Source organism: Pezoporus occidentalis, unplaced genomic scaffold, assembly GCF_034315485.1.
Source record: "Pezoporus occidentalis ecotype Australia unplaced genomic scaffold, CSIRO_AGI_Poc_V1 ctg35, whole genome shotgun sequence".
In the NCBI taxonomy this organism is placed as follows: domain Eukaryota; kingdom Metazoa; phylum Chordata; class Aves; order Psittaciformes; family Psittacidae; genus Pezoporus; species Pezoporus occidentalis.
Genome location: NW_026915483.1, coordinates 3,176,518 through 3,200,003, shown reverse-complemented (window position 1 = coordinate 3,200,003; position 23,486 = coordinate 3,176,518). Strand labels below are relative to the sequence as shown.

Below are 23,486 nucleotides of genomic sequence, written 5' to 3'. Positions count from 1 at the left end.
CAGATATTTCAAATACCACAAGGCTCTACTGTGCACTCAAAAACAAAACAGAGGCATTCCCTTCCACCTGAAGCAAGGGGAAATCCTAGGGCTAGGAACAAGGAATCACCTGAAGTGCAGCTCTGATGCTTCTAGCAAAATAGCCAGCAAAGTCACCACATGAAAAAAATAGCACCCATTAGCTGCCATTTTACATCCTTCACAGGACAAAAGCCTGGTGCCTGATTGGCAGTTGATAAGTCACACCTGATTTTTCTCAGGTGCAGCCCATATGGGTATTCCCATCCGGGGAACCACCACATGCAGAGACACATAAAACCCATGAATGTAGGGGAGAGCAGACCTTATCTTTACTGCAGATAGTCCTGTTTCTAAAAGAAGGGATAGTAGAGCCTGCGTTCTAGTGTGTTATCAGATGGTGTTGAAGGGAAGGAGTTCAGCTTCCCTTTCTACTCTCAGCCAGCCTGTGCTCGGGGGATATGACTATGACTATTTACTGTGTTTTTGCCAGTTGGACTCAGTGACTACAAAGACCTCTTCAAGAGAATGGGGTAAGCAGGAAGCAAAAGTGACATTTTTCCCTTCTTCCACCTTCTCACCTTGGGGTTTCTGTTGGAGGGTGTCTGTTCTCTAATCTGCCCTTAGAACCCTCTCTTAATGCCCTGCCAATAGGTGATGTTATCCTAGCTAGGTGAGGAGGCAGGGATGGCTGGTTGATATCTTCAAGGTGTCTGGTTATGGAGCTTCCAAAATAGAATCGATGATGCTATTGTCCAGGGTAGCTACAATAAAAAGGCTCTGGCTAAGTGAGATGGAAAGGGACTAATATAGCCTTCTTTGAGAACAATATAGAAGCTAAAGAAAAAAGAAAGCCTGGTGGAATTTAGCTCCCATCTGGAGCAGCACAGTTGTGAGGCTAAACACTCTATGCAGTTTTCTCTAACCCACAAGGCAGATTACATCATACTGTGGTGCTTTTCCTTTTTTAAAGCTGGATGGCAGGGAGCATGAGGCATCTTGTGCCCCTTCAAACAGTGCTGCCTCCAGAGCACGAGCTGGTACCGGATTCAAACCCATTACTCCTGCATGAGCTCTTGAATCGCAGCATGCCTTACTGCCAAGTTGATGGAAACCTCATTGCAAAGGCAAAAGGAATGTAATCCTCTTGGGATAGAACAGAAAAAGTCGTCCTACATCCCTGCAACTTCCTGTGGTTGCTCACATCTTGTGGGAGATGGAGAATGCATGTATGAAACGGGTGTTGCTGTAGGCACACAGAGCTCATATAAATCCCAAACATCCACCAATGCATTTATGAACAAAGCTGTCCAACTACTGCAGTGCTGGTGTGACAGTGCTAGAAACTCTTTCATATGCCATGGCAAGCTCTAAAATGACTTTGAGAAAGCTCCCATCTACTTGTTTCCCCACCCTGTTTCTAATTAGTTATGCCATTGGCATAAACCAGGTTCTGTGTCTATTAAGTCTTCATCTGCTCCTCCTTATTTCCACATGAAGTCATAATCCTTCATGTCATCCCAACTGCATTCTATGGAAGTGATTTAGGATGTCTCAAACCAGAGGGTAATAACCTCAGGTATTGAATAAATAGAATAACTGTGGGGGAAAATAAGCCTTGTGTCACACACTGATGGTCAGAAGCACATGCATTAGGGTGAGACAGAGAAGGGGAGGAGAGGCTGATGCATCCACAGAAGAATTTGAAGAACAATCATGAGATTTTACACATGGCAGATGTCTAAGATGTTTTGAGAGATTCTTTTCGGGGCCTCTAAGCCACAGCAGGGCCCTGCCACATATTTTTGTTCTTTGTATAATGATGCTGTGCCATTTGTATTGCACTATTGATGCACTCCTGGGTGGTACCAGCAGGACAAGAAGTGTGGTTAATAGTTGGCTTCAAGGGCCAAACAGAAATATCAGCCTGCCATTCAGTCCCTAGCCAAGAACGAGGCACTCAAGAGTGAGGGAACAGATTTCTTTCCTAAACAAGGGATCAAAGTATGATGAAGCAGCAGACAAATCTGAGTATCTTCCAGCCAGATGAAGCAAGAAGAGTCCGTTTGGTCGTAATAACCCATGGTAATCACAGAGGCAGTACCAATAAAAGCTGTCACAAAGTATCTTGCCCCATTTCCAGTATGGATAATGATCAAGTACAACAGTTAGAACAAACTAGCTCTGACCTGCAAGGAAGTGCTTGTTTGCCAGATCATCCCAAAGTCTGGCTGTTGTGGTCATTCTGCAGTCATCTTCCTTTAATTGTTATATGGGATTTAGACCTTTGAGAACAGCCATAACTTGTGCAACTTTCAGCTAAACTTGCCTTGAAAATACTGCCAGGCAGAGACCACCCTTGCTGATGGTGCCCTTCCTCTGCAGTATGAAGTCTTGACAGTAAGCTACTAAATAAATACTCAGCTTGGCTACTTTTTGAGAGGGCACCCTGTACTTGCTTCGCTTGGGTTTTTCCTTACCAGCCATCCAAGCCCACAGAGAGGTATGGGTTGTTATTTTTGGTAGTTACCTTTGTTTGCTATGAAAGTAACTGGAAGTCAACAGCCATCAGCAAGGAAATACAAGCTTTACTCTGGAAACACTTTTACTTTGCATTACTTTTACTTTAAACAGTTTACTTTTACATTAATTTTATTAAGCAAGCTGGTTGCTCATTTTCCCACTTACATTGAAGTAAGGGTTTGCAGTAAAATAAAGCATTTACTACTTTCAGATGCACCTTAAACTTCTCCTCTTCCTAGAGGAGGCTTGTCCAGAGTGAAGAAATAGTCTCAATTTAAAGCATCCCTTTCTGAAAGGGAAGTTAAACTCCTCCTCCTGTATTCCTAAATCTTCCATTATCCTCTGAGCAGGGGCAGGTGGTTCCACTTGCATGATTTAATCTAACACGTTCCTTTGGGGCTGCAAGAACTTCACGCTTCCATCTCAGCCTAGAGGTGAAAGCAAGGAAAAGAAGTTGCACCACATAATTATAGTTATTATGCCAGTTAATAGAGCTCTTCATAGCATAAACACTATTAGTGCTAGTCACTGTCGGGAATAGCTGTGACTCCAGCTCTGCTCTTGTTGTCGGAAGCTTGTCACAGATCTGATTCCAAGCCCAGATCTGAAGAGCAAACCCTAATACCTGCCAGCTCCTACATGGGGCCAAATATCAACCTGGGCTTGGGGAAACTTCTGGATTTTGGATCTCCAGCATGGCTAGGGGAGTGTAATGTCATGCAGAAATGTGTGATCCAAGCAGACAGCATTCAGACTTCAGGTCTACCAGCTTTCTTCCTACTCTTGAATTAGTCCATGGCCTTGTCTACAACAACATGTTTTTAAGCAATTGAATGTAAGCGCCAGGCTTACACTCAATTACACAGGTACTACAGGTTTACCTTCAAACCTTCTCTCTTATCATGCATTTTGCCCATCCAAATGGCAGGTGATATTCTAGTGCTAACAGCCACTTGCTCTCCGACCATAAATGACTGCCATGCTTTTCTGATAGTCTGCTTTTAAAAGGATGACATAAATACACATATGTTTATACCAAAGTTTTAAAACAAGTCTTTTGGGAGGGAAAAACAAAAGGATCAGAGGTGGCAGTGTTGTGACAGAACATGGATTTAGTTAATTGGATCTAGCAATTTGCACCATCTTTTGCTAGCTGCCTGTGCCCGTCCCAGGCTGGGAAAGCAATTTGACTCCTTGCCTGTGAAAAAAGAAATGACAGCAGCTACTTGAGTGAACTTTCACAATTATGAAGCATGATCTGGGCTTGATCAAAGACTCTACGTTCCTGCAGGACAGGGTTCAAGCATCGCTCTCTAATTTTAAGAGAGAAGGCTTATGTGTCATTGCAAGGCAAACTCTGAAGAGTCTGAGCCCAAGCTAAACTTTCATGTCAGCACTGTGAGTGACCCTGTATTGAAGCTTGATGTGATCATCTCTTCCTTTAATTCTCACTGTCATATGCTGCCTCCCGCAAAGCTGAATTGGCTTCACCCATTATCACAGTGAGAAGCGATGTTATCGTTAGTTGTTGCTGGTAGGCACTTTCGGATCGCGTCATACATCTCGCAGGTTGTTCCAACAAAATGAGCTCTGTGGAGCAGGATTGGGATCCAAGACATACAAAGACCAGCTTTGGGTGGCAAGATGCCATAAAATTGTCCTTGCAGATCTGGTGTAACCAGATCAACTAATAAATCCCTGGAATGCTGATGCTTTGGTTGATCTGGTCATACCAGAGAAACCATCTCTTGCAACTTGGATGCTGGAAGCCAAACCATGCAGCTTGCCTTGAGCGTCTAATCCTAAAGACCACTGTTAGCTATATACAAATGTGGCTGTTGCGGTGTTGAATAATCACTGTGATCTTGTATACTGTCCCTACAACACACCCTCTAACCTTTCTGAGCATTTGTCATTATCACAATATGGATTGACACCTCAGTGCACCAGGATGACAGTATAAGGAATTGTGACCATGAGTATCAGACATCTTGCATGTCTCAGTGCTATCAGTGTTGGGTCAAAAGTGTAATGACTGTTATGAGAAGAAGATAAATATTGTTACAAGATTTGTGGCCCTTCAGATAGAAGCAGCAAGCTGAAGCAAAGGAAGATTGTCAAATGCAAAGGTGGTCAACATAAGCTAAGGCACATCCTCATCCTTTCCTGTTGCACTGCCTCCAATCTTCAGCCTGCCCCTGGAGAAGTCAAATACATCCCTTACAACTATGATTTTCCATCCAGTGTGTCACATCTTCTGGGGTGCTCTGCAGCCTTGCTAGGACTCCTGTTCAGTGCTGGGACTTGTTCTGAAATCCAAGGACTCCATGGAAATTGACTGGAGATCCATCCAAAACCACCTAGGTTAGAAGTTATTTGGAACCTCTAGCTTGCAATCAAATTACAGATATACTTTCTGCAGGAGCCAGGAGACAGAAAATAATGAGATGTTAAAGACGAAGGGTGCCCTGTGCTTGGGGCTCGTGTGAATCCTGGCTGCGCCCCAGGTACGCAGGGTCACCTAAGGTGAGCCACTGGGGCTCCAGTTCCCCCGCTGTAAGACAGGGATAACTCTTCTGTTCTCACCTCGGTTTGTCTTCTCTGTTTAGATTTCAAGCTCCTCAGGGCTGTGTCTTGCTACATGTATGTACAGCTCCTAGCTTAATAGTCGTGATCCAAACTGAAGCCTCCAGGCACTCCTGTGTGTTATATCATTACTAATTTCACAAGAGGTTGCAATCAAATCCCTTTATTGGGCAAAAAGAAAAAAAAATTAATCCTAGAAAAGAATAAAGCATTAAAAACTGAGGAGAATCTTTGCTGAAGTGGAAATAATGGTACTTTGTCCCAAAATGCATGAAACGCGTATTGCAATTAAATTCTCTATTGGCAAATTGCTCTACAATTAAAAAACACAGGAGCTTGAGTGAGGCAATTAGAATAATAGTAGAGTGTTAATTATAGCTTGATGGATTCTGCATGCTGTCAGCAATTACCTTCCAAGTGTGCACTTCTGGACCATCTCCAAATCCACAAAAAGACACCGGCAGAATTAGAAGTATCTTCCTTGTTGGCATGCCTTTGCCACTCTAAAATTTGTTTTCATAAATACTTTTGTAAGCTACTTAATTAGGTTTAATGAGGTTTGAGGAAGAAACATCCTCCATGCTGTACACAAACTTCTCCCTAGCAAAAGGATTGACTCAGATAGGAGGGAGAAAGTCTTATTTCCTAGCAACTGCCCTCATTCAATTGTTTCCAGTGCACAGCCCAGTGTCTAGGAGAGCTGCTTCTAGATTTCTGTTTTATAAAGGTTATCTAAGGCTTTCAGGTCTCTCTCTATGGGAAACCAAATGGCCAGCTTCTCACCCTTGTCACAGGGCAGGGTCTTTGGGCATAGGCACTGTAACGGCAATTGTGTGGTGCAAGGCGAGTGTCCTCCACTGAATGGGTGAGATGAAATCAGTGCGGTTTGAGGTCGTGGGGCACAAGAATAATTAAAATATGTTTAATTACTAAAATTAATTAAAAAGTTCGGTTGTCAAATTGGGAAACGCCAGGAAAGAACCAAAAGTTTTTTATTTGCCCTACTGGGCAAGAGAAATCTGCTCCATGAAAGTGCTTTGTGTTTCTGACATGGAAGAACTAAAGACATAGTTTTGATGTTTTTAACATCAGACCCAGATTCCTATTCAGCTGGTGTGACCTGTTCTGCAGATGACACCAACCCAGGTTTGCTGCCTTTCAGGAGGCAGTATGTTTGTGCAGCTTGCGTACCACCAAACAAACCTGAGCGTGATTCCCTTTGTGCATGCAATTTTCTATGAAGATACGCAATTCTTGGATGATGAGCAGCATGATCATTGTGGTGCAATGTCCCATCCTGTTACCAAAAGGGAATACTGCTCTGGCCCTGCACCAGGGAGAGAACTGCAGCAGAAGGACAGAAACCTAATCAAAGGTAGTTGAAGCAGGATCAGGCTGTGGTATGTCTTTCTGTCCCTAAAATATCACACCCCTTCTTTGCATATAATTCCCAGTGTAAAGTTAGGCTGATGCCTTAGGGGTTAAACTCTGCTGTCGCCTCACTGAGCCCACCAAGAGCTTCCTCCCTAAATGCTATGTGGACCACATCCAAACTTGACCAAAGCCAGTTGGATGCTGTCCACTAAGGTCTAAATTCAGTCTTTAGAGTGTATCAATGCTCTAACATTAATTTTGCCCGTAATGATCTTGCTGCAGCTATCTAATGAGTCATGCTTCGACCCGTGCTGGACTGCTTGCTTCCTTGCATCTGCTGTTTGCTGGGCTTTCAAAAACAGGAGTAGGTTTGGGCAGCAAATCTCACCACTTTAGTCTGAAACACGCGTGGATAATTAATCCACTCCTGCGACAGGTGTGTGGGAGGACACCTTTGGGTTCTGGAGAAGGGCACATCGCGGTGTACTCTCGTCTTGCAGCAGGTCATCTGCATCTGCAGGAGGGAGAGGTTTAAATCGCTTTCCCCGCGGCAGAGCTGGGATGACAGGTTCTGACCAATGGCAGCGGGCGCGGGCCCGCCGGAGGCCGCCTGCCAACCAATGGGCGAGCGCGCAGGGGGCGGCGCGGCTACATGTTGCGGTGTCGCCAACGTGGGTCCGCGGCGAGCGGCGCTCGGGCCGGGCAGGGAGCGGCGGGGCGGGCAGCGGCACGGCAGCGCTGGGGGAGCGGCGCGGCGGCAGCGGCCCTCAGCCCCGGGGAGCGCACCGAGGACACGGAGCTCCAGCGGCCGCGGGGCCGGAGCTGTGCGGCGTGAAGGAGGAGGAGGCGCTTCGGGGACGCGGACCCGACCCGCCCGGCGGAGCCCGCCCGCCCGCTCGCCGGCGGGTGGATGCCGGTGCCGTGAGCGCCCCACGCCGCCGCCGGCCGAGGCGATGGTGCGGGCGGCGGAACGGCGCTGAGCGGTTACGGGGCCCCGCGGCGTTACCGCTGCGCTCCGCGCCGGGGCCGCTGCTGCCGCCTTCTCCCGCCTCGGACCTTCTCCGGTGCCGGATACAAAATGGCGGTGCCGTCACGGGCGGGCGGCGGGGCGGCGGCGCTGCTGCTGCTGCTGGGCTCGCTGCTGGGCTGCGCCTGCGGCGGGGAGCTGCTGAGCTGCGGGGGGCTGGCGCTGCCCGCCGTGCCCCGGGACCTGCCCCGCTGGCCGCGGCACGTGTGAGTACCGGCGGGGACCGGGGAGGTGAATGGGGGCTTCGGGCAGCACCGAAGAGCTTGGGAGACAAACAGGCAAGGCTGAACAGAACGGCCGCAAAGCTGAGATTTGCTGTTTGGGAGGTGCGAAACTTATGTCGTGATCCGGTGTCCCACGGCGGCGGGGATGGAGGCAGAGCGGCCGGCGGTACCGTGCTCGGGGCTCTCGGCCCAGCTCTGCGCTCCGGCCCCTCTGTTGGGTGTCGCGGAGGAGGAATAGCTGGAGGGAGGCTGATCTGTCGGTCAGCGGAGATAGCGGCTGGTCACTGCTCGACCACCCGGCTTGGCACCCGAACGCGGACTGCAGCGCTCGGCTCTCCCTGCTCTGGAGCTCCCAGCTGGTGAGGTGTGAGAGCCGGGGAGGCAGCGGCCGTGAGCAGAAACAGCTGTAGGCTTTGGGTGTCTCAAGAAAAACCCGGCGCTGTTTTCCGATCGGAGCTGTGATTCCCTTGGCACTTGTCTATGGAAGTTATTAACCTGTGGTGTATCGTATGTCGGGATGGCAGTTGAGCTTATAGCCCAGCACCTGGTGGTTAGTACGGTGCTTTTATTCCCTAGAAGCGTGTTTGAAAGTGTTCAGGTACCTGCCCCAGTACAGGACAGCGCGGTTGCCGTTTCTCTTAACGCGCATCGGGTAACGCTCCGGTTGTGTGACCACTGCTCTGACCTGGGATCCATAGCGCAGCATCAGGCGCTTGAAGCACAGGAGATCGGGGGGTGGAAGTGTGCTCAGCTTTGACAGCTTAATTCATTCGACAGTGACAGTGCAGGAGGGCTGTGTCTGTGTGCTCATAAACTTGTAAAAGTAAGTGTCCAACTCACAGCTAACTTCGGGGAAATAGGGATCCAGAAAGGGAGATGGGAAAACGACTTTTTGGTGCTTCTGTTGCTGGGCCCTTCTGCTGTCTGAACAGATTTATAGATTATTGAATCCATAAAACTCCCGGTTGTAATAGATACTCTTCAGCTCTGCCAGAGAGAGAACGGTCACTGAAGTGTTGCTGGAGATAATCCAGCTCCTTATTAAGAAAAATTATTAGAGGTTTGTCACCCAGTACTATTCACTTTTGGCTGCAGGAATGCCTTGTTGTACATGAAATTATCAGGTGTCTACTGAGAGGAACGTGTGGCTGGTGTTAAAATCCTGACTCATCCCATTCACCTGTTGCTGTGTGCTCTGAAGGAGCCTTCCTTCAGCCTTTGGGCACATTTTGGAGCAAGTTTTTAGCCTTAGCATAATTCCAGCATTCCCGTGGACCTCTTAAAATAGGACTGTGTATCTCTGTTCATGCAGAGAAATGCGTTAATAGCCCAGCCTGAAGACATTACTTCGTGTGGGTTTTTTGGGAGTGCTAATACCCAGGAGTGTCTCTTTCATATGGAACAGATTTCTGAGTGTTGCGAGTTCAGTTTAAATTTTATTGGTGAAGTAATAGCACGTATGAATCTGCTGCTATGCACCTGTGGGGTGTTGAGCTTGAGCCACTTGGACAGAATACGGTTGGTAACTTTGAATTCTAAACTAACAAAATATTAGTTAAAGTGGCAATTTGTGATAGTTTTCATAGGTGATAATGTAAAAATAGGGTGTTTTTCCTTCTCCATAACTAGTAAGCAAAAGCAGGCATTTAAGCTATTGCAGATGCTTTCGTTTTTAAAGTAATGTTTCTAATTGCTAAAAATCACTTGAATTGCTTATTTCAGTTTAGGGGCACAAAGTTGAAACATGTTTGTCATGCTTGATAGGATCATAAATGCTAAACTTTGGTGCAGAGAATTGCTAACCTATTGTTTTAGGAGTTGTTTAATGTCCTCTATAAAAGCACCATGTGCTGGAGTAAAGTTATCTCTGTGCAACATGCCCTTTTAAAGAAACAGAAGGGAAACATGAAGGTTCGTGGTGGCCCTGGGTTGATGGAGGAGCACAGGTTGCGGGTGCAGGTCCCATGGCCATAAAGAAGGGTGAGATGGGTGATGTCTGGGCTGCATGTCCCTTATCCCATCACTTCTGGGCAGGCTGTGTCTCCCCCTGGGATGATAAGCTTGGGCATGTTCGATCACTAATAAGAGACAAGATAATTCCTGATTTCAGTAGCTGTGCTTTAACTTCATTAAAGTGCTATTGAAAAACCCCTTCTTAGCAGTTTATCTCTTATTCCTAATGAAGAGCTGAAGCAGTGCTTGGGGTCAGTTTTCAGTGTGTTGGAGATAAAGCTTTTGTTTGTAGGGTTAGAAATGTGGCTGGGTGCCTTGGGGAGGGCTCCGAACAGCCGTGTATTTTGTCAACAGGACTATGAGTGCTGAGGAAAAGCATTGGGATCTTTGGAAACTATTGTTATTTCTCTATTGGCAGCAGAGCTTGCAGTTGTAATTCTTCTCCCTAGCTTGCAGAAGACATAACTGATGCACAGAAGGGCTGGAGTGCTGTGGTTGCTCACAGTTAATGCAGTGTGCACAGATGTTAGGCAGCTCAATACTGTGTGCCAGTTGAAGTGTGTGGGACTTGCTGGCTGAGCGTGTATAAGTAGGGCACGTTGCAAAACTCCAGCATGCCCCATACTGTCCTTACCCTGCTGTGAAAAGTCCCTGGTCCGTCTGGGAATGCCGGGAGAATCCAGCTCTGCAGGGCAGTTGCTGTGCAGGACTCCTTTGGAGTATCTCACTTTGAAGATGCTGGAGATGCTTTGTGTTTGTCTGAAATTTGTCTTTACATTAGTGTGTAATACATGGTGTAAACCTTAGAGCTGAGCTTAAGTACAAAACACTTTGTGCCTGGAAAAGCCACATGCAGGGATCCAGCAGTGTTGGTGAATTGGGACATCCCCTGCACCCTGTCTCTCCATGCCTCTTAATTTTTGAGGAGTGATAGAAGAGGCATTTCTTCCAGGCATCGTGTATGTGAGAGGGTTTTTTCTTCCTTTTTAATGATGGAGCCATAGTATTTTATGTACAGACTTTAATGATGAGAAGGCTTTGGGGCTGTGGAAGCGCAGTTGGGTAGCTGATTCATTGCTGGTGTATCCTGGAGTAGTAGAAGTTGTTAATTTTAAACATGTGCTGTGTGTTTCTGACCCAAATGACTAGAGGGAATTTTCAGGGATACTGGGCATCTGTTGCATGGACCCTTCTGCCTATGGATCAATGTGTGCCTGGCATGTCTGGAAACAAGGCAGAGTCCTCCAGTGCCTGGGGTAGAACAGGGCTGGGCACTGCTTTTTGTTTCCTGGGGATCCTCTGGGGTTTGGTTATATGGATAAGCTGTCCCGAGGCAGCAGTTCTGTGAATATTGGCCATTATATGGTGCTGCTGTTGTATGCAGAGAGTGGGCAAAGTGGATGCTTCTGAGAATCCTGTGGGTGCCTGTCAGTGGTTTTAGAGCGTGGAAGCACATTTGAACTAGGAGTCGGGAACAGATTCTTGCTGTGCTCAAGCGTACACAAAGATTTTGTCAAAGGCAATGAAACTGTTCAAAGTTGCCTGTTAACTTAAATTTCCTGCTGAACTGGGCTTTTAGTGTGCCAGGTCTCTGATCTGTTCTCGCATAAGCGTAGCTTCTTTGCTTGCTTGGTGGAATGGGGCTCTGCAGAGCTTGCTGTACCACTGCCTGCGTGCATGGTGCTCTATGGAGGTGGACATAGTTGCTCTGTCTGTGGAGTAACTGCTGTGCCTCTGCAGATGCTGGAAGAGCAGGCTGCGGGGGGACGGTCCTGCTGACAGCGCTGGGAGGGGGGAATGCTGCTGGCAGTTCCTCCCCTGCATGCCTTGCTTCCAGCCCTGCTGAAATAATGGAACAAAGATTAAGTAATCGTCACCCTGGGCTCATGCAGCTGCAGAGCCCTCACCGTGTGCTGCCTGCCTGGGGGGCTTGGGAGAGCCCGATGGGGATGGCTGCAGGTGGCTGGTCCTCCTCCTGGGGAAAGGGAATGTAAAGCAGCGGCTCCCTCCTGGGTGGTGGTCCAGGGAAGGTTTTCTGCCCGATGTTGATGGGCGATGGTGGGGCTTGTGAAAGCAATCCTGCTCAGCTTGTAATACGCTTGGGTTTGGTGCTTCCTGGAGCATCGTCCTCAGAAGTGGGCTGCTTTGGAAGGTCTCCATCTGCTGTGTGCCTGGCCCTGGTGGGGTAACAGCAAAGCCTGTCATTGCAAAGCAGTGCCTCTGCAGGCCTGCTGCTTAAGCACAGATAAATGCGTGTGCTTGCACCCTTCCTATGTGAGCATGTGTCTGTGGATTTGCTGATTGCCCTCAGCATGCAGTGATATTTATTAGTGCTTAAACTGGAGGACAGCAGTTAACAGCAAGCCCTTTGCAATTGCTGTCTTGAGTTGCTCGTCTTAATTCCTGACTGAGCCACAGCTGGGGCAGAAATTATCTCAATCAGACTAGCACTGGAAATACATGCGAGATTCATAATGAAGCCTGAATGGGGTAAAATGTCCCTACCAAGAAGCTTTTCTGGCTCTTGCAGAAGCTCCTGGCTTCAAGTGAAAGGTTCTAGGACCCCCTCAGCCTCTGCATATTCTTCTCTTCTTTTGAGAAACTTCATGGCATTTAATCACTTCGAGGCTTTTCCTCTCTGCAGTGACTGCAATTTGAAACGCAGGGGTCCCATACAAAAGAAGCAAGTGCTCAATGGGCTGTGTTAATATTCAGTGCCATTTACAATGGGTGCAGTTTGAAAAGGGGAGAATGGATGGTCTGGGAGCTGGGGGAGGAGGAGCAGGAGAGCGAAAATTCCCAGGGCAGGGGAACTAGCATCTCAGTAGGCAGCCCAGGAATCGAACACACCATCAATTGTTCTATAGGAAAATCAACCATTTCTATGTTAGATACAGCTTAGTATTTCTTTTCTTTGCCAGTGCAAACTGCTTTGCAGTTGTGTGGCTGCGAGGCTTGGGGTGGCTGAGCCTTGCAGGAGTTCCTACTTGGAGTTTAAAGAGTGAATGTGAGGTTGATTGCTGGCATTGAGAGGCTAGAGGTGGTAAACTGATCTGTTTGGGAGCCCAGGCGCTTCAATAAAGCACTTGAGGTACTTAAATGCTTTCTTGAGCATGGGTGAGATTTCACTTCCCTGCTTAAACTGGTGCTGAAGTCTTGTCTCCAGTGGGGATTTAGGTAGATGCAGCAGCACTTTGGGATGGGGTTTAGTTGGTTTGAGCCCCTCCTGGTGCAGGGAATTCCAAGAGGGATTCTCCTTTGTATACGTCTATAACAGAGTGTGCTGGAAGGGTTCAGGGTGGCTTCACGTTGAGGTGCTCCCCAGGTGATGGAGAAACTCCTGACTCCATGGTCCCGCTGGGCTCATGAATATACATGTAAATACAGCTCCCACTGGCTCTAAAGAGCAGCTGGGAATTGCTGAGGACCTGGCCATGCCTAAGCAGTGCCTGCCTTTGGGTTCTGATTGCTTTGATCCCCCGAAGAGGGATTAAAGTTGTGTCTTGAAGTTTGAGTAGCTGTGAAATGGGATGATGGCTTTCATTCCTCAGTGGCCAGCTCTGATAAGAACTTGTGTATTGTCCCTGGCAGTATTGTCTGCGCCCAGGATCTCTGTTAGGGCTACAGGGCTTTTAATTGATCACATTGGCTGCCCCTGGAGACACCTTAGATTGAGTTAGCTCAGCTCATCAGCTTTTAACATAATCATTTTGTGCTGCTAACCTAATCACCCAGTGTGACTCCCTTGTTTTGCAATGCTGAGCTGGATGGGGTCATGTGGATGAATGGAGCAGAGATAATTTAGGCTAATGCTGCTGGGAAGAGCCATCTGCAGAGAATCCAGGCTCCAGGTTCATCAGTTCTGCAGGACCAGGACTGGGCAGGAATTAGCACCTCCTTCAGGGTGAGGGGGGTGGATTAACATAAGGATGGCTTTGAGTAATAGTGAATAAACACAGCCCCTTGGGCTGGATTGTGGTTTGGTGCAAGCTTGGGCACCCACTGGTGGTCTCCTGAGGTCCCTTGCTGGTTGTCAGTGGCCTGTGAAGGAAGGAGCAGAGTGTGAGGCTGCAGGAAGAAACAGAGGGTGAATAAACCCTCTTACCTGTTTCCTGGTGTGTCCAGCTATTAAGTGATGTGGTACAAAGCTGGGTTTTCTCCCTGCTGTGCACGGGGGCCCAAGTCAAGGACCAGGATGCCGTTGTGCTAATGCACAACACGAAATACCCATTACTGTTACAGCTGAGTCATCCATTAATAGTTAACCAAGTCCTGGAGTCCTTCAACCCTGGCCTCTTCCAGCTTCAGAGCAGGACCACAACACATGTAGTAGGTTATGCTCTCTCATTATATTTTCAGCGTGTTGTCTCTCAAGCCACAACCATATAATTTTGGAGAAGTCTAGGAGCTGGCCCTGCTATTTTGGGAGCACCTCGCATCACATCAAGACCTGATGACGTGTGGCATCCAGTTCCAGGAGCGTGGCTCACTTCTACGTGGTTGTATTTTTGGTTTGAGTAGGAATTGAAGGATGGGTCTCAAACTGGAGCCATCTGCCTAGTTTTTAATGTGAACCGTGCTGGACGTGCAGGCAGGATGGTTATATGCGCTTGTGGCAGTTCTGTGTTTTACGGTGCCTTTGCATGGATTTCAGCAGAAGTATCAGAGCCCTTCTATTGAAAGCACCTGATTTTAGATTAATCCTTTTGGGTTAGAAAGCATCCACTGAGTTCAGTGATAATTTGGCTGTGAAATCTTGAATTAAGATGCTTTTTTCCTGGAGCACCTCCTCCAGCTGGCAGGTTTCTTGCTCCCTGCAGTAAGATAGGACAAGCCCTCTGGTGCAAGAAGGAACTGAGAGGTGCAAAGTTGGGACTGTGCTGTTTCCTGCTTCCCCACGCACAGGGACATAGATTCATCCTCTCCACCTATGTGCCTCTCCCTGGTTACCCAAAGCCTGTGCTTTTGGGGTGGGCATGTTCCAGGGTGACACCCCATTGTCTTTCAGTGCTGTGAATACTTATGCTCCCTGGAGAATCTACCAGCACCAGCTACTAATGAACCTCCAGCTACTGCCCCGTGAGTTCAAAACACCTTTTGCCTAGCCAGCGTAGACTGGGCTGTTTTATAACTGCACTTAAAGCCTGTTTTAGCCTGCTGTGTGCCAATATAAACACAGGTTTTTATGTTATCTATCATCTAAAACATACTTGTCAGAACTGCCGGCTGGCCAGCGGGCTGGTGCTTGCGTTGTGCGTGGCACTTGGCTAGTTCTGTTTGATCACTGATCCGGATGGGTACCGGGGTTGAAGGTGCTGAACTGAATGTGTCCAGGGCTTAGTGGGAGATAATCTGATGGAGATAGCAGGTTTCCTGGGCACTGTCTTCTTCTCATGTTAAGGATGCGATGCTGGAGGTGCCCAGTTGGTGGGACATGTGGGTGATATCCCCATAGAAGTGAGGTGGTGGGAGACCTCATGGATGGGGGGAGCTGTTGGTCTGTGTGTTCTATCATGGGTAATAAAATGGCTATTGTAGGAAACAGCCTGGCTGGAGGCCCTGTGAAAAATCACCCCCTAAATGTGTTCCAGTTGTCCAAACATTGGTGCCTCTCCTTCCTCTGCTGCATGCGGGGGGAGGCTGGAGCTAGCTCTGCACCACCGCTGCCTGGGGAGCAGCCCTCAGCAGCCTTTGCTTGCTTTCTGCTGTATCTTGTTCAGCTGCAGTCCATCCGTTCTTGAGCTGTGAAAAGGCACCAGAAGCCTTCCTTTAGCACAGACCTAAATAAATATCCTCCAGCAGCATGGGCTGTTGCTGCAGCAGCCCAGCCTGTGAGCAAATAACCTGAATTTGGCTCTTTACCCAGCACCAGGAGGTTGGTTTGAGTTGGAGCAGGAAGGTGCATGGAGCCATGGGATTTCCTCCTTTGCAGCCCTGGGGGGATATGGGGATGGGGAGTATGGCAGGGAATGTGCATGGCCCATGCCAGTAGTGTCCTCCCTGTCATTTGCAGAGGGTGAGGAGGTGTCTTTTGATCATCTGTGTGGCACCTGGACATTCCCCTTCTCTCATACCCACTTATTTCATCTGGCAATGGCATGGGCAGTGCAGAAATGCCTGTACTGCTCACACGAGGTGGTCTGGCCTTTCTGGTGAGCCAGGAGAGCATCCCATGCTGTCTATCCCTGTAACTTGCCATAAACCTCTTGTCTCCTGAGCCGGGGCTCAGAGTCACGTCCACAGTTGTATTTCATTTGCTTTGGCAGAATGGGGTAATTTCTTCTGTTTCAGGAGATTTAAACAAACCATATGATGTTTTATTTTGAAAGGTGTCATAATACTTTCCACTTTTCCTTTGCTAAGCATATTTTTGTGCTGTTCCTGTCTGTTAGTTTATAAACAACTCTGTTCCTCCTTTCTTCCCCCTTAAACAAGTCTAAGTCAGAATTCCTGGCTTTCAAACACCTGGAGTAGGGCACACATTCTGCATTAAATCAGTAAATAAGATATAGTGTGTGATTTGGAAGCTTTTGTGAGAGTTGGTTGTAAACCTCTTATGTATCCTCTTTCCTGCTTTCCAACCTTGTTATTGAGACAGTGACCGTCCAAAAGCTGTTGAGATCGATGGAGTTAAGGGCTTTGGATGATGGCTCAGAAGAGCAGATGAATGAGCTCTTCCTTTTACAGTAGGATAAACTTCAGCTCCTGCAGTTCTAGGAAATGCATCTGTTTATCTCCATGGGGCTCAGTCCAGCTCCCCAAGTGAGGTTGCTTGGGTTTTGACTTCTTGGTGAGCTGAACCCCTTCCAGGAGCTGTGTTTTCATCCTTATCAGCAGAGACATATCCTGGCCTTTGAGTTAATCTGCTTGGACAAGAAAGCTGTACAGATCTGACAGGGTGTGTTTGGCTTTTACATTCTACTTAAAACAGCGGTTGGCTTTGCTCCTCCCTGGTTTAATAGTCTCTGAGACAGGTACTGCTTTTTACCAGGTTTCCTGAGATAGGAGGCTATGTTGATGGTGCATGTGTCTGTTTTCTCCCCCAGAGCTTTTGATGCTGTTGGCCAGCTTCAGTTTAAGGAGTGAACTCCAATTTGAAATGCCTACCACATTCATAGGCAGCAGGCTGGGGAGAGTGGCTGTATGCCCACCAAGGGAAGGGAAGCAGCGTGAGTTGATCCCATATGAGACATCAAAGAATTTCCGTGGGGGAGAGCAGTGCTATTAAACCTTCCCTGCAGGAAGAGTGAATAATGGAGACCCAGTTGTGAAACACAGCTCTGCCAAGCACTGTGCAGGACCAGGAAGTTGATGAAGGAATAGTTTAGAGTCTTACTAGGATGGTGCTGTCACTGGTTAATATCCATAGGCAGGAGTGGAGGGTTTGGTCCTGGGTTACCCTGTGTGTCATTCCTGTGAGCAGGAGGTGCCGTGGAGGCAGCACCCAAACCCTGGCCTCTTTGGGGACCAGCATGGTCCTTTATGTATGAAGTGGTGTCACCCATGTGGTAGGGGAGAGTGTCTCGGCCAAAGCAGCAAACTGGGGATTGGTTTTGGTGGCTCTCTGCTCCTCTCTTGGAGCAGTTTCCAGGAAGAAGGTGCCTTTGCGGCCTGATGGGCATTGAGCTGGTGGGAAGCAGTGGCCCTGTGTGCTTGCATCGCCCTGGCAGCACTGGAGCAGGGCATGGATGGCTGCCAGGGGCTCGTGGTGTCTAGTCTTCATAGCAGTGTGGGGAGAAGGCAGAACCATGCAGCTGGGCAGCATCCCTGGGAGATGCCAAATCACAGCCTGAGCTGTTTACTACAGCGCTTCTTTCTCATGGCTCCTAGCACTTGTGTCTCAAGTACTACCACTTTGTGGTCTGCTTAACAAGAGCCTGGCAAGCTGTCCTTTCAGCTGGCAGGGACATGGATGTGCTGCATCCCTCTGTCTCTCCCAGGCTCTCATTCAGACTGCAGAAGGTTTATTCCAACACCCCCTTGCCCACCCCATCCTCAGGTCTGGGTCCCTTTCAGCAGCCCTGGTGCTGGCTGGGCTCCCATTACTGCTGTTTACTTTGTTGGCTTCACTGTCCAGCTGCGGATGCTGGAGCCAGCTCCTAGGCGAGGTTTTCAGGCACCCCGTGAGCAAGTCGTAATGCCAGCGTGGGGCTCGCTGTGTGTGATTAAGCCACTTAGGCTTGCCAGACTGTTTCTTTAAAGTCAAAACAACAAAACAACACAAATCCACCTCTTTTGGGGGAGGAGGAGGTTGCAGCTGGACACTTTTGGGGCTGCGTGCTAGTTAATGTTGCTTTGTTCGTGAGAGGCATGGCTAAAAGAGGAGGAATTCAGTGCAGACTTACGGGCCTGCGCATTTGGAAATAGAATGGGGAAGTTTCCCTGTCCAACAATTTCCAATTGCTTCCTCTATGGCTTCCTGAGTAATTCTGACCTCCAGTTATAAAAGGCTCTGCCTTGCTGTTGCAGGATGCATCATCCCTCAAAGCTCTCCTTGATCCACTGTCTCCTTGGGCTGCTTCATCCCCTTCCATTTGGCTCCCTGTGCCCTTTGCAGCTGGTGGCAGGAAACATTCCAACCCCTGGGAAAGCAGTTTCCTTACTGTGATAGACAATAACAGCAGCAGCACTCACGGGACTGGGGTGGGATTGGGAGTGGATTGAAAACGTGCTTTGAAATGTTTCGGGGAGTTTATGGTCTGTCACAGTTGAAATGCCTTTTGATGGTTTTCCTGCTTTTAGGTTTGAAATGCAGAATCCTTCCTGGCTTGTTGGGATGGCTTTGGAGCCACCTGGCTGTGCCTGTCTTTGAGGAGCAGAGCTGCTCCTTCTCCTGGCACTTCGGTGGTGTGGGATAAGGGGTTCCAGGGTGCCTGCTTAGGTGTGGGTCTACATGGAGCAAATGCGGAGGACAAGCCAGGAAGGAGCTCTCCGGCACTTCTCCCTGTGCTGGCTCTTCAGTGTTCTCTGGCACCTCCACTGCGTGTTTTCAAGCCCATGTAAACCAACCATATTCCCTTTGGGAGTGTTTGTCATATTTGATGGTGTTTTAGGGGCAGCATGCATCTGTTTGACCCATGCCCAGCCTGCTGCAGTGGTTGCTTTCCACCCTCATTCTGCATTGGGCAATGCTGTGATGCTGGTGTCTTGCAGTCAGCAGTCAAAAGCATTCCTCCAGCCCTCATGTCATGATGTCTGTTGGGCCTCAATGGGGTTCAGGGCAGGAATAAATGACAAGCTGATATGTGGCCAGTGGTGTCACAGCAGGAGCTGGGCCTTACTTTGGAAGGCACTGGCAGATTGCTGGTCTGGGGAGGGTTCCTTGGCTTGAAAATGGTCCTGTAAGTACAGCAGCGAAGATCTGTCTCACCTAAGGTAAGTATTAGGCTTTATGGTAAGCTAGAGGTCTAGTTTTCTCAGTTTTGTGGCATGCAGTGTCTGTTTCAAGTATTGTCCTGGGAGCTGTGCAAGCAGAAGACCAAGAGCATGCTTGCCCTTTGGTTCTTGTGGATGGGGAGGCATTGGGAAGTGGGTGGATCCTGTCTGGGGAGAAGCGACTCTGAGCCCAGAGCTTTTATTCACAGTGTGATCATCTCTGTGAAGGCCAAGAAAACTTGATCTGAAAGTCTGTTTTATTTATTCATTCTTAACTCCAGCCCTGCTTTGAGGGGAGCACATGGAGGCCATCAGCCGCGCTAGGCACGCAGGCTGTCCTGGCACAGCCGCTTTCCCGTGCTGGAAGAGCGTGTTGGGGCGATGCTTGAAATGCAGCAGAAAACCCACACTTCCGTCAGGGTTTTTGACTCTTGCATTCTTCTTCTTGGGCAGGCTTTAAAGCTCTGTGCAGCATTCAAGGGAAGGTTTTGGTTTCCCTTTGCCCACATGTCAGCATTCCTGAACAAAGCAGCCTCAAGATTTGTGGAGCAGATTCTTGAAATTCTGGGAATGTTTCGAGCCAGAAGATGCTTCCAGAAATTGCCTGGCCTATCAAAAAGAGTTGGTAGGACTTGGGCACAGCTTGGAGGGGAGGAAAGGGGGAGGCAGGGAAATGAATGAGGCATTTTTATCCCTCTTTAAATGAGCATCATTCTGATCAAAACCACCATCCTCGGTTTGGGAACTGGTGAGCTCTGCCACCTTGTTGCTGTTGAACCACAGCTGTGCTCATGTGGGCAAACCAGATAAAGAAGATATGCACTTTGAGGTTTGTTGCACTGACTTCCCTGGTGATCCTTGCGATGTCGTTTAAGGTTAGAGCTGAAAAGGGGCTTAGACATCTAAAGGTGGACTTAAGTGAAAGTGAAGCAGGGGTGTATGGCAGCTTGCGTACCTGCTTAAGCATCCTGGGGATGCTCTCCTGGGCACATCCAGAGGTGGTTAAGTCTTGTGGTCACCATCACCCCATAGTTTACACCCCACAGCACCCATGTGTTGCTGTTCTGGTCTGTTGTAAATGTTCCAAATATCTATTTATGATGAGTTTTTGTGGAAGAGCTCAGTGGGAGCTGCTGCCTTTGCCCAGAAATATGGAAGTGAATGTGCTGTCTTCCCTGGGGGTGGGTAGCCAGCAGTGGCACTTTGAATGGGTAATGTGAGGGCAAGGGTTGCTCGCTGCCTTCCTGTTCTGGTTTAACTGTTGCTGGGTTAGGGTTTAGGCATTGGATATCTCTTCCCGTGAGCATTTTATTATAGGCACGAGTGACCGGGAAGGGGATGTGGAGTGTCACACCACCCAAGGCAGTCATGGGGAGGTGTTGAGAGGCAGGAAGGCTCTTGAGTCTGGGACCATTGACCCATGTATCTCATAACCTTGTTTTTGAAGGTGAAAGTGCAGATCCATTGCTAGTTTGACCCCAATATGGGGTTTATGTTGGGTGTTCTGTTTTTGCTAGCACACTTCTGGTGTGCTGGGGGTTTGTGGTATGAACATTTTCTCCTCTGAGAAGAGGTTTGACTCAGACCACAATTGCTGATTGATTCCCTTTTTTACCCTCCCCCTTTTCCCTGTTGAAGTCAAGAACCACTTCAAAGGCTCAGATGTGTTGGTGCCAGATGCCACGCAGTTATTGTTAGAGGAATCCGAAATATAATTGAAACCAAGCCTTTGTTCAGCCAGGCGTATCTGGCCATTGGCTTTCACTCATGGCAGAGATGGGTGCTCAGCCTCTTCTGCTAGATTCAGTGTCTACACACTTGTCACAGCAGATGAAATGTCTGTGAATTCTCTTCCATCTGGTAAATGTTTGCAAAACCCAGAAAGTGTGTGTTAAAGATTCTCTTTTTCCTACCTAGGAACCCACTCTGAGGCTCTGAAGTTACCAGCATACTTGTGGAATTCCTTGTGGTAATAAAACACATCAAATTGTTCTTGGCAGGCTGATCTCCATAGAGATGCTCTAAGTCCAGGTTTCTCTGCTTGGCGAGCACAGGGTTGTCTCACTTCCTTTTAAGACATGTCTTTTCTGTGGGATATAGGATATTGTTTGATGTAAAGGCGTCGATAAGGTAGATGTCAGCATTCATTTTAGCTTTATTTGGTGTGAAAGCAAAGGCTGATATAGGAGGTTTGTAATCCAGCTCATTTGGTTCTCTTGGTGAAGTCTATGAGGCTGTAGGCTTCTGAAAGAGCCCAGCAGACTTTAGGCACTTAGAATCATAGCATGGGTTGGGTTGGGAGGGGCCTTCAAAGGTAATCTCATCCACCCCTCCTGCAATGAGCAGAGACATCCTCAGCTAGATCAACACCTGCTTGATGCTGGGTAAAAACTGTTTGCAAATGTAATCTCATGGGGTGTGAAGACATGGTACATGGTTGCAGGATGCAGAGTGTGTTTCTGATTCCTGTTTCTTGTAGTTATTGCCTATATATAATTTAGAAGAGTGCATCAGGTCTGTCCTGCATCAGAATTTGAACTGCTGCTGTGCACATTAACCCACGGCGTTGTCCTGGGACTCAGATGCCACCCCATTCTCTGTGCTATGTATGTATGATCATCTGGACATCACTGTCCCTCCTTGCTGCAGGTACCTGAGTTGGTCTCTGTTAGTGCTGTGGCTGTGGTCAGAGAGATGCTAAAACCACTGCCACAGCTGAGAGCAGGGAGCTGGCTTCCCTATGGAGATTACTTCTGTAGCCTAGCTTGGGAAAACAGGTCCCTCTCAAATGTAGTAGGTCCTTCAGCTGCATGAGGGTTGCTGAATTTGGTGTTTCTTTTCCTTTTAATCTGCCTGCCCTACCAAAAGCACTAGCCTCTTTGCATATGGCTGCCTGTCTGTTGTTTATTCTCTCTGTTACCCTGTGGTTAGTGCTCGCACATGATATGTCTTTGGTTGCAGTACAGACTGAGCGGGTTGTCTGCCACTGGATCCAAAAAATGTAAACTATTTATAAATGAAAAATACTCTCCAGTTCTCAAGTGCTGCGTTGTCCCCTCTCCCTCCAGCATGTGCACATTTGGCTCATCTCCTGTAATCCCACAAATGTAAATCCAGATCTTTAACAATTTATGGGACTGGGGCCTCCTGGAGAAAATCTGATGTGACCTTGTTGCTTGTAGAGGGGAGAACACAACGTAATAGTGATTGAATGTAATGGAAAAATGTTATTTGGCTGTGCTGCATTCTGCATAGACACGGACCCAAACTCAGATAAACCTTCCTTCAGAGTTCAGGGATTCTTGATTTTGATTTTCCAGTTGGGCTCATCTCCATCATAAGCAATCCTTGAAAAATTGAGACAGAGCTTATTACTCTGGCTTAAAATGACCTGAAACAACTGGAGTGGGTTTTTTTAGTACTCCTTACAATTAAACTGTTTGCTCTGTGTTTTGAGCATGTACTTAGTTTTATATTGAACTAGCTGCCGATGTTTAGTCTCCCAGGGAAGAAAAATAAGACAGGATTTCATAATGTATTAAGTGAGGCTGGGATAAGTTTTCCTGTGCCAGTTTGGAAAGCAGGGCAGCAGATTTTGATCTGTGGTGGCATGGTTTTCCATGCAACTGTGGTGACGGTAAATGAGGCGGAGCTGTGCTGCTTCCTGCTCAGATCTGGAAGATTAGAGGGTAGCTGGGTTTTCTGTGGGGGGAGACTTCACAGCATCCCATGAGCCATCATACAAATAGAAATAGTGGAAACATTCTCATTCCCAGTGCATTTGGGTAGTCTTTGCTGTGTGGCTATTAGTCAGTATGTAACTGTGCAAAAACTTCGTGGTATAACTGGTGCACAAAGGAGTAAGGCATAATGAGAGTAAATTCACTATAACTTCCAAGTTTTTCTCTAGGCACTATTTCCATTGATAGTGATAATTCCTTGTTTTGTAAAACCCAGTTGGTAGGAATATAGGGTTTGGGGCTGCTTTTGAGTATTTGAGAGCACCTAAACACATTTGCACTTCTGTGCTCCGCAAGACAGCAGTGGCTGGAAAAGGCTGTTACAGCCTAGCTGGGACTGTGGAACCAAGCCTTTAATGTACTGATTGCATATTAATGAACAGCCAAGCAGGCAGGACAGTGCCAAAAAGCAGTGAGTGAGAAAGCCAGCAATATCTGCGTGAACTTTGCACTCTAGAAAGTGTGAAGTGATGTTGGTGAAAGGAGTTTATTGCACAAGTGGAGCGCTGTGGTGTCCTCTTTGCCCAAATTTCTGTGTTAATAAACCAAAAAAGAATAATTGGCTGGTAGAGCTCAGTGGGTTCCCATTAACCCTCTTCTGCACCTGTTGAAATGTTCCCTGATCTCAAGTGTGTTTGCTCCCAAGTGCTGTGCCTGGCATATAAA

General features: G+C 47.9%; 1 protein-coding gene across 1 annotated transcript in view; it reads left to right on the top strand.

The window, feature by feature from the left end:
* Positions 1-7,540: 7,540 nt before the first annotated feature.
* LRIG1 (leucine rich repeats and immunoglobulin like domains 1) overlaps positions 7,541-23,486 on the top strand; it is a 90,566-nt gene continuing 74,620 nt past the window's right edge. The window contains exon 1 of the mRNA XM_062630274.1: positions 7,541-7,734. Within this exon, the coding sequence (XP_062486258.1) occupies positions 7,580-7,734 (155 nt within the window). The 5' untranslated portion in view covers positions 7,541-7,579. The remainder of the gene's footprint in view (positions 7,735-23,486) is intronic.